General features: G+C 33.6%; 1 protein-coding gene across 1 annotated transcript; it reads left to right on the plus strand.

Annotated features, from left to right (window-relative positions):
• The first annotated feature begins 4100 nt into the window (after positions 1-4100).
• LOC132270157 (photosystem I reaction center subunit II, chloroplastic-like) lies at positions 4101-4466 on the plus strand. Its single transcript, XM_059771357.1, has one exon. It carries the CDS (start codon positions 4101-4103, stop codon positions 4464-4466), a length of 366 nt encoding a protein of 121 aa, XP_059627340.1.
• Positions 4467-12178: the final 7712 nt, after the last annotated feature.

The raw sequence follows: 12178 nt of genomic DNA on the forward strand, positions 1-12178 counted from the left end.
GGCCAAAATAGAATTGTTTTTTTTTTTTTTTTTTTAAATATATATATATATATATATATATATATATATATATATATAAACAACTATGCGATCAATTAATTTGAAACCACACGTAAGACATTGGATAAACTAAAATTTCAAATGAAGTGTCCATGCATACTAAAGATCAGAAATTCGATTGCAAAATCAACGCTAATTGAGAACCACGTACTTCCTTTATGAGGAGATCCTATGACACAGGATTATTACTATTTCACAACTTTTCAACATTTCCAATGTGCCAAATAATTTTTCTATCATATCAAATAACCAAACTTGTCAGTATAACACTATAATCATGCAAGGAGGCATAAACAATTTTACACTGTCTCTGTTTCACATTTTTTATGTGGGAACATTGTCAAAAAGAGGTTTAATGTTCGAGTACAATTAAAAGTATATTCTTAGTGCTTAGTCGAAATATTAGATATATATCACTTAGCTCTTATGAGTTTTTGTGATATGACCATTAGTGAATATTGTCGCAAAATTCACGCTGGTTACATTTTATCCTCTAATGTCCCATTTTGTCACAACCCAATCTTTATCTTCTTCAGCATAAATAACACACGGCCCCAAAATTCAATTTCAAAAACATCTAGGCCATCGAACCCAATGCCTCGGACAATCACGGTTAAAATGTCTCAAATAAAAAGGAGCAAAGGTAATGTTCATTATAAATCATTGTCGTTGCTGGGCAAGACGAGCCAAAAGATGCATGAGATGGGGCTCACTTTGCATTCTGCGGATGCAATGATTTATGTGGTGGAAGTCTTCTTTATTATTTTTCATATAGCGACCTGATATAAATAGAGATTTTTACAAAAGATTTCAGCTCAATCCTTCTGTATTATTTTTCATATAGTAATCCATTGAAGTCTTGAGCCCAAGTATCATCTTTTTTAAGTACTTCGTATTAAATTTGGAATGAACTTCGTAGAATAATTTTCATTTGCCTAGACTCCTGTCTTGTCTAACTCTATCATTGCGGTTAAAATATTGAGCTCATAGTTATCATCGTCATATCCTCCATCTATCATAATATCTAACACTTCCCCAAGCTTTTAAATTTTAATTTTAGGGTATTCGAATTTCTCTCTCATTGAATCCAAGTTTGCCACCACAATCATACCTAACACATCCCCAAACTTTCAAATATCATTTTAGGGTATTCTAATTTCTCTCTCATTGAATCCAAGTTTTAGATCAAATTATTAGTGAAGACAGATTTTGTGCGAATTTTAGATAGTGAAGAAGGGGTTTTTTTGAAATTTTCTCCTGAACTTATATTCAGCTCCTCTCTCCCAATCCTTCGAGGAATCCAAACAACGAACCGTTTCTGTTAGCATTTTGTTAGGCTGGGAAATGAATCATGACCACCATTCCTTACTTTCATTTTTTTTTTCCTGATAAATTAGGGAGAGGAGAAATTCGAACACAAACATACTCATTCGAAGAGTTGTGCACTCTATCAGCTAAATTATTGGGGTAATGCTCCCATTCATTACTTGGTTATACAATGGAATTCAATGACGTTGGTTTATAGGTTTACTACTTACAACTAAATATGATCCATTTATCCATAGGGTCCTTTGGTAGAGACTCATATGTTATTACTTGCTTTTTGCCAGAATTATATGGTTGTAGACTATTGATAATGTTATGGGTTGACTGACAATTTAGAATCCATGATGTTTCCCATCTACCGCTACCCATTTTGTTCTATACACAACAAGGAATGAAATTCTAGTTTTATTTTTATTTTTATTTTTATTTTTATTTTTTTGAAAAAAAAATTGAAGTTAGTAATTTTACTCATTATTCTAACTTTGTTAAAGATGTGGGTATGAATTTTATTTTATTTAATTATTATTATTATTTTTGCACAAAAGAAAGATAGAATTAATCAAAACCAGAGAAGTCAATATAAGGCGGAGCTCAGAACTAAAGGTGCTATATTTTAAAAATAAAATTAAAGTCATTTTCTTTTCACATTGTTTACAGCTTGAATAACATTGCTTTTTTTTTTTTTTTTTTTAAAAAAAAAAAAAAAAAAAAACTAAAATTTCAATGGTGTGTCGATACACACTTAGACTATGCTTGTTTCGATATAAAACATTTTTTTTTTGGAGATTTTTTTCTTTTTTTAGGTAAAATAATTTTTTTATTTTGTTTTTTCAATGTTTGGTAAAAGTGTCGGTCAAGGTTCAGATCGAGCTCAACGGGCGGGACGTGTAAAATAATTTATCTAAAATTGATAGGTAAGTTATTTTTGTTACATTGTAATTATTTTTTTTCTTCATAAATATTCTACGAGAACCAAACATCAAAAAATAAAAAAATATATATTTTTTAAAAAATATTTTACGTCCAAACAAACTGAACTTTAAGATAAAAAATTCTTTCGAAAAACCAAAACTTTGAGCAGATATTGTGAAAAAAAACCAACTAGTTAAGAGCAAATCTTGTGACTTTAGAATTACCAATTCACAACTTTTCTAAGTAACCAATTAGTTATAAGCAAATCCTATATTTCAGAATTACTATTTTACTACTTTTCTAATTTGCTTAATACTTCACTTGTGTCGAAAAATATTTCTAGCATATCAAATGACCAAACTTGTCCGTGTGTAACACTATAATCAAGGCATGGGTAAGCTTATATTGTACGCATGTTTTACAATTTTTATTATTATTATTATTTTTCTATGTACAGACATTATTAAAAAGAGGTTAAATGTTTGAGTCCAATTAAAAGGAATATTGTGGATGTTTACTCGATTATTTTTTTTTATTTATAAATATATATGCATAACTTGCACATTTTGAGTTTTTGTGATATTATCATATTATTCCAAAATTTATTACCAATGCTCGTTACATTTTAAAGACTTCAGCTAAAGTATTTTATATCCTTTTTCATATGGTAAGTAATGTTGCATGGACTTCTAGTGACGCGTTTTGGAACAGAGATTTCCACAGACGACTTTTGAAGTCCTGTATCATTTTCCATATAGTTTCTAGCGACGTGGTTTAGATATAGATTTTTGTAGAAGACTTTAGCTCAAGTTTTCGGTATCTTCTTTCAAAGAGTAAGTAATGTTGTATAGACTTGCTTCTAGTGACGTGATTTGGGAAAGATTTTTGCAGAACACTTCCATATAGTAGTAAGTAATGCAATATGGACTTGTTTCCAGCGACCCAATTTGGGGCCTCCGCTGAGTCTTCTGCCTAAGTATCATCTTTCTTATTTAATATGAAATGGACTTCACTCATAGAATAATTTTCATCTTTTTCATCACCCTAGACTCTGGTCTAACTCTATCATTGCGGCTAAAAAATTGAGGTCATTGTTATTATTGTCATACCCACTTATTGTCATATCTAACATATCTCCAAGCTTTCTAATTTTGTTTTAAGGCATTCAAATTTATCTCTCATTGAATCCAAATTTGCCACCGCGATAACATATTCCCAAGCTTTCAAACATCATTTTAGGGTTCTATTTTCTCTCTCATCCAAGTTTGGCACCACAATGGGTGTTCACTCTAGCGAAATAAAGGAACAATATCTAGACATCGCATCCGAAATGAGCTCCTAAAACGAATATTATTTTAAGGCAAACTTAAATTTTCTTTAATTTCTAAGAAGGGGTATTTTTGTAATTATAACATCATTCTAATGGTGCTTAATATTCAAAATTTTCTTAATTTCTATGTGTTGAAAATTAAAAAAAAAAAAAAAAAAAAAGAAAACGAAAAATAAAAATCAATTATTAAAACTACAAATATTTGTAGTAACTTTTACGCTATTCAATACAATTTGCTTGAATAAATTCCCACCTTTACCAAAGCCTGAGAATTTTTGTGATAGGGCCATCAATAATATCATCCAAAATTCACAATAGTTGCCTTTTATTTTTATCCTAGCGACATTGTGTGGAGGCTGAAATATGGTTGTGAAAATTGGGGCCAATTTTGGCTGGTCTTGCCCAGCAATGACAATGACCTATAAACCAATTATCACCATCACTGACAACTTCCTCTCTCCCCTCTATGGCCATGGCAACCCAAGTTTCCCTCTTCACCCCAATCTCTCCGCCCAAAAATCGCCCATTGAAACAATCAGCACTGCCAATTCACTCAAATTCTCCGTGGCACCGCGGACGGCCGCGGCCACGAGGAACACTGAGGCACCCAAAAGGGGCACCAGTTGGGTTCACCCAAGCTGGTGGGGTACTAAGAATGGCCCAAGTGAAGGAGTTCTATGTGATCAAGGAACAAATATTTGAAATGGTCAGTGGTGGTGCACCCATAATGAGCCAATTTTTGACTGGCCTTTTCACCAATGACAATGATTACTTCCGGTTCGATGGTCCAGAGGGTGTAGGAATTGACAATGATTACTTTGTATCGTTTGCCATATAACTTCTACTCACGTGGTTTGGACTTTGGACATTGACTTTTGCATAGTCAAAAAATCTTTATATAGCAAGTAATGTTGTATAAATTTACTTTTAGCAATGCACTTCGGGACAAAGAAAGATTTCTACCTCCTTGATTTTTTCGGTATTTTTTGAATTTTCTTTACTCATTTATTTTTTGCCTCGTTTTGCACGCTGCGCAACGATTGGCGTGCCGTGTGAATCCGGATAATTTTGTAGCATTCTTCATATGACTTTTAGTGACGTGATCTTGACAGAGATTTTTACAGAAGACTTCAGCTCAAGTCATCTGTATCATTTTTCATACAATAAGTAATGTTGTATGGACTTGTCTCTAGCAGTACAATTTGGAAGAGACTTTCGTAATAAGTAATGTTACATGGACTTGTTGCTTGAACAATTTTATTACAAAGTCAAAATTCAAGGCCCCAACAAAAAAATAGTTAAGAAGGAAACCAACTAGTTATGAGCAAATCCTATGACTCCAGAATTACTATTTCACAACTTAAGTTGCTTTAATGTTTCTTTACATCACACCATATATATATATATATTGAAATTTTAAGCAAATTGTATAAATAAAAATAATAATACAAATCAGGCCTTGGCCTTATAGGCCCAAATGCAACAAAAGAAAGGTTACAACAGCCCAAACGAGCTAACAGGCCCAGAATGGCAACAGAGTGTAATACCTAATCCCTATGTATGAAATCGGGAATTTTGAAACCATTGGCAACACATTAGACAAACATATATATATATATATATATATATTGAAATTTTAAGCAAATTGTATAAATAAAAATAATAATACAAATCAGGCCTTGGCCTTATAGGCCCAAATGCAACAAAAGAAAGGTTACAACAGCCCAAACGAGCTAACAGGCCCAGAATGGCAACAGAGTGTAATACCTAATCCCTATGTATGAAATCGGGAATTTTGAAACCATTGGCAACACATTAGACAAACTAAAATTGGATAAAATTTTAACTGACGTTAGTTATCACTGAATGGCGATGTCAGAAAAAAAAAAAAATTGAAAAGTATTTATTTTTAATTACCACTTAAAAATTTTAGCACTTAAAATTCAACTCTTTCATTACTTAATTTTCAGTTTTATAAAACAACACTTAAATGAAAATGAATGATTTTCTATTCACTTAATATATTGAATAAATTCAAGTGTGGAATTCATTTACTATATCAAATGGATTGAAATTTGTTCGCTATTCAAATAGATTTGAGAAAGTTATTTAAGAATCATTTTTCTGGCATATTCTTCTAGTGTTATGTAATGTTAGGGCATAGACTGTAACTTTATTCTACCCAACTTAATAAACACGGCATGAAGACGAGCTTTCATTCCATGCTGGGTTAATAAATTTTGAGTCTCCATTTCATGCCGTGTTTATTAAGTTTTGATAGATAACTACTTATACCCAACTTAATAAGTACGGCATGAAATGAAGACCGTGCTTATTAAGTTTTGACAGAGATATTTTGCATCCACTAGATGTATGTGATATGACCCACTTCATTTGCATTAGTTTGATGCAAAAATTTGGGGGTAGACCCATCTGAAGTCTGAAGTCTTCTTTATCATTTTTTTTTTTGTCATTTGTTTAAAACAATTTTCATCCCTCTAAACTCTAGTTTTTCTTATTAAAAAAAAAAAAAAAAAACTCCAGTTCCGCCCATCTATTTTGAGCATTTTCATATCTAATCATTCAATCCAAATTACTAATAAATCAAATGGATTGAAATTTGTTCGCTATACATTTAAGTTTGGGAAAATTATTTAAGAATCATTTTTCTGGCATCTTCTTCTAGTTTTACGTAATGTTGAGGCGAAAATTGTAATTTTCTTCTACCCAACTTAATAAACACGAGTCGTTTTCATTCTATATCGTGTTTATTAATTTTTGAGTCTTCATTCCAAACCATATTTATTAAGTTTTGATAAATATTTACTTAAACCGAAGTTAATACAATTTCCATCTCTTTAAACTCTAGTCTGTCATATAAATAAAAAAAAAAAAATAAAAAAAAAAAAAAATCCTCTAAGTCTCTCCCATGATGCTTAGGACTGTCAGCACGGGAGCTCCACGCGTTTTCATCCTTGTTTATATGAGCTCCTTCTAAAGTACGGAAATATAGTTTATAATGTTCCCATTTATTAGGAAAAATAGTTTATAATCTTCCAAATTTATTAGGAAAAATAGTTTATAATGTTCCCATTTATTTATTTATTTTTATGTCACTGGCAAGGCCGTGGTATATCCTAAATTTGTTCGGTTATCCAAGTTTTTTTCGAAGAGTACAGAACCAATAGGCTTTAACAGACATGTGACAAGAATGTAACCTCTTTCGAATGCCATTTGAACATATTGAAATATTATTTGTTTTTATTAATTTGTTTTTCCGAACATTATTCCCTCTTTTTTCATCATATTGAAATCATCCCTTTTTTTTCACATTAAAATTTTCAATTTTTTATTTATAATTTTTTTTTTTTATTCTAGCAGGCGAGCAACAGGTTTCATAACATCATTACAAGAATTGAGAAACTGATTATGAAAGAGCAAAACACAATATTCAAAATCCGACTCTGAACAAAATTTCAATTTGAAGAATAAAGAATATTATATTGATTGTACACCGCGATCTTGAAATTATAACTCTAAGCTTTTTCTTTTTTTCTTTCAACAAAAAATAATAATAACAATAATCAAACCATCTTTAAATTCAATATGGGATTATAGTTTCAAAACAGTACACGCCATCCAGCTCCGGCGCGAACCTCTGTCTCCTCGGCCGTTCTTGGCGGCTCGTCTTCTTAACCTCCGACGGCGACGATGATGAATTTACTTGTTTTCCCTTATTCAAACCCTCAACCGACGGAGAAACCTCCTTCTTATTCACTGCAGACGCCTCCTTCTCCACCTTGGCGGGAGCCCGAGAAAGGCCAACCTTCTGACCGATCGATTCAGCGCAAAAAGCATTAAACGAACTGAAAATCGACATCAACATGATTGGAGCTGTTAATGATGAAATTGATTCGAAGAATTGCTCTGAAATAACCGGACTCTGTTTTACTCTGAGAATACTTTGAGAAGAGGATGGGTAGAGGGGTTTATATGGGAGAGATAATTGGAGGTGGGTGGAAGTTTGGAGAGAGAGAGTGTGTGTGTGGTTTTTGAGACTGAATTGGGGTAAGGGGACCTAGTCCTTATTCAATGAATTGCGTGTGGCGTTGGAGTCAATTCTTTTACAATTTCTTGAGAAGTTGCTGAGAGGCGGCTTGAGGAGAAGGTAATCAAGGTGTGAAAATTCAATGTACAGCGTTGGTCAATGAAGTTTCTTGATCTTTCACACTAAGCAATGGACACTTATTCTTGACCTTGTCGTCACATATTTGAATCAAAATTTCTCTCTCTCTTTTTTTTTTTTTTAAAAAAAATAATACTATTACAAAGCTTTGTCGGTGAACACAAAAGAAAGAGGCACAGATACTCAAGCTTTGTCGGTGAACACAAAAGAAAGAGCACAGATAGTCAATTACCAACTAATGAACACGATGACACAATAAATAATAGTAGTAAAAATTTAAAATATAAATAGAGTGGGGAGAATTTTAAGTTACACAGTAAAAAGTCCGACTGAGAGTGTCTCCAGGAATACGGGTGGCAAGCCCGGGTTTGAACAGGTGTGATTCATATTCAATTTGTTTGTAATGAATTAAATATGAATTATTTGAAAAAAATAAAAAAATAAAATACGGGTTAAGTCAAAATGGGCATTTGGAGTCTTGATTCCCAGTGACATTGGAAGCATACAGGCTTCAATTAGAATTCAGCAGTGTTCCCGTATCTATCTTGACCAATTCTAAATTTGAAAGTGTTTACAGGAGGAAAAAGATTTAAGTAAATTACACTCAAACCTCCTGAGCTTAGGTCATATTTTAACTAGACGAAGATTTTAGTTTTAACTTTTACTTACACCCTAATTTACTTTTTGACATCTAATACATGCGAAATAACTATTTTATCCTCAATTTTTTTAATACAAAATATATATAATTTTAATTGACAAAATAACCCTTATTCTTTCTCCCTTCTCTTTCCTGCGGCGGCCCTCACCACGATCATCATCATCACAATCAAGTCTGCCCGGACAGATTAAAACTTTAATTCATTATAGAATAAAGCCCTCCCCCTCTCTCTCTCCTCTGATTTCAAACATTGCCACATAATCTCTCCCTCCATCGTCTTCTTCGTACTTTTCATTCAGATTTTATGGGTTTTCTTAACCAATTTGCGTACAACAACATAATACCTAAACCCGGGCCGTCTCGAACCACTCGAAACATTTCGACTTCGAATATAGCTTCGCCGACTACCGGAAGAGCCATGGCCAACTCCATAACCGCCGTCGATGAGCCCCTACATTCTCGAGATCTCCGCCATGATTCTGCCGCCACCAAAGACGTCTGTGATGGGTTCGTGGTGGTCGTTAATGGAATACAATGAGTCGCGGTACTCCAATGGAAGGGCCATCAGAGATTGGTGAGGTGGGATCTGGGTAAGGGTCAGCTTGGGACATTAGAAATCCTTCTTGTCCCAAAAAAACAAGAGTTTACTAGTCTTGGGAAGCTTTAGGACAAATTTGTGGGTTCTTATAATTTTTAAAGAGTAATTATTTAGTTGAATCATCCGGGGATCTTTTGATGCTTACCAGGTTTATAGCTCTAATTGTTGCAGAAGATGATGGACAGCCTGTATTGATTGATAATCTTGATAGACATGGCCTTACAAGCATTTGTCTTTTGGTGATAAAATAGCTTTTGTTTTGTGACTGGTGGATTGAATCATTGTAGGAACCTCCATTTTTTTTTTTTTTTTTTTGGCAACAAGATGGCTGGAAAAAGATGTCTGAATGCAGCAGGATTGATGGGTGGAGTTGAGGAAGAAGACGAGAGGAGAGATTGTGTTTGGGGGTAGTTTGGTAAAAAAAAATATAATCAATGAAGAGGTCAAAGGGTAGCATAGTCATTTTATATCTAAAAATATTGTGACATGATATTTGAGGTATAAGTGAAATATGAAATCACTCTTTCAAATATAAGTGAAAAATAAAACCAAAATTTTCGTCTAGGTGAGAAATGATCTAATCTCAGGGAGTTTTAGTGTAATTTATCCAAAAAAAAAAAACTTTTATAAACCTTTAATATTCCATTATCTGTGTTAATGACCAATTGTATCTTATCCTCTTCTTCATATCAATAAATCAGTTAACAAAGAGAGAATTACCTACAACACTATACGTAGCTATATCCTTTAGCAGTCCAAAATTCTAATGGTATATTAAAGAATTTGACCCCACTAGCTGTGTAGATAAATCCTTTTGTGGTCCAGAATTCAAATAGTATATTAAAGAATTTGACCCAGAGGAACAAGATTAAAAGAATTCTTTGTTTAGCTCCATCCCTTTTTCTATTTCTTGAGGATAAGTGTTCTGCCAACAATCATGCAAGGGACTATCGGCTAGAATGTTGTTATATGTTGGGATTATCATGGACAGCACATATATTAAACACGCATCCAACAAACTCCAGGTAAGACGTAATCAATTTTATTATTTGATTTAAAATTCAAGTATGCAACGATCATGGTTATCCACATCTTTTCTCTCATTATAGTGAACCACGTATATTTGGGTCTGTTTCATTTTTATTTAATTTTTCTGCTATTCCTTTTAACAAGTCCACTTCATTATAGAATTTAAAGACACAAAAATCTCCTTTCAATCAACCCTTTATTACTCCTCAGATCTTCATGACATTAAATTGAACAAGGGTACGTTTTAGATAAAATAACCAATCAAACATGCTTTCATTCCTTAATTTCTTCGTAGAATTGGTGTCTATAATTGGTGTCTTAGAATGGAAATTTAAGATAAATTAATTTAAAGTTTAATCTAAATTTTCTTCGATATTTTAATTTGAGGGTAACGTAGAACTTTATGAAAGATTTTCTATTAAAAGTAACTAAACATGCCCAAGTGACATTAGGCTTTAGACATGCTAGAAGAAAACTGATAGAACTTACTTACCCAAAAAAACTCGTAAAACTTGCCCGAGGATTGGTCAACTTTTTACGAGTTTCTTCTATAGAAAGATAAGTAAATTTTTTGAAGTGAAAAATCCTATTTTTGCTTAATTTTTTCTTCAAACTTTTCTATAAGATGCAAAAAGAAAGTGATATTGTGGGGGCAAAAATCTACCCTTCCAATTAAGACAAGACACATCAGTACATAAGGAGACCACCACAAACACTGAGACTATTCAACCTTCCTTTACAAAAAGCTTGGGCCAGGTTAACTAAGCATAATGGGCTGAACTCATTAAGAAGACCCGAGATGATGAGACCCCAAGCCTAATTACGAATATGTTACTAAACCCACTTTAGTAACAGTTCTATTAGATGAAGGATTATAATATATGAAAACCAAATAATGTAAATCCTTGTTATAAGGATAGTATGATGTAATTCAGATTCTTAAGAGACAAGCAATGTGAGTCCTAAAAGGAATCGATTATGGTTTTTCCTATATAAAAAGGGCTTAGGACCCTCAATAGGGGACACCCAGAAAAAAGGGCAAAGTCCCCAAATAGAGATCCAATTTTCATCGCCAGAACTACGTTCCGATCTGATTCCCACGCCCCATGAGGCAGGATATGTAGGCAATCTAAGTAATCCTAGATTCCGTCATATCATCAAAATACCCCCTCATCTCTATACAATATCTCTAGTTCGTTGTTTTTTCTCTATTATTATTTTGAGTGTAGTAATCGTAGAGATTTTGTTGACTTGTCAAAGTTGAATGAATTTTTGCACCTACACTTTGGCACTGTCTGTGGGAATCGTATAGAAATATACCCTCACGAGTGATTAGTTATCTGGCTCAGATCACGTTACACCAACAACGTGATGAATGGGATTTGAACCTATCCCTTTTTCCAACCACCAAAATTACAACCGGTGTTCATCCAGGCAAAGTCTAGTAACGTGACGTGCGCGTTCAAATCCAGCAAAGTGATTCTTTAGGATTTGAATCCAATCCTTTCCAACCGCCAGCCAGTACCAAAGGTCTCCACGCCTGGCAGACTTCAAAGCCCGTGTTCCTTACACGGCCAAATCTTCGCACAACAAATACAACCGTCCAACCACAACGCGCAACATACCAAAAGTCACAACACTTTAAATTAAAATCTCCAACGTGACTTTCATCCATACGAAGTCCAGCAACTTGATACATTCATGAATTCTGACTCTCTAGGATTTGAACCCAACCTTTTTCCAAGCACTTCGCATTGACGATTTCGTGTTGCTCACACGACAGAAGGATCTACACGTAAATCCAGCTGGTGGGATTCTCAGATGACACAACCCAACGTGTTTCGACCATGTGACGACCCTAGATTTTTTAACCTAGTGTATCCTGTGATGACCCGAAACGAATCCAAAAAATGCGGAAGCAAGAAACAAGACAACGGTCTCCCAAGGCGCAACACACCTCTAAAACCCTAAGATGACCCTCCATGAGGTCATGGAACCCAAAGGAATAAAGTACGGAAGTAAGAGATCAGAAAAATAACAATTAAGCCCCAAGGGGCAAAATAGTCATTTTTGAAA

The sequence above is a fragment of the Cornus florida genome, unplaced genomic scaffold, assembly GCF_030987335.1.
Source record: "Cornus florida cultivar Cherokee Brave unplaced genomic scaffold, ASM3098733v1 CherokeeBrave_3.0.0_Hap2_Chr08, whole genome shotgun sequence".
Lineage (NCBI taxonomy): Eukaryota > Viridiplantae > Streptophyta > Magnoliopsida > Cornales > Cornaceae > Cornus > Cornus florida.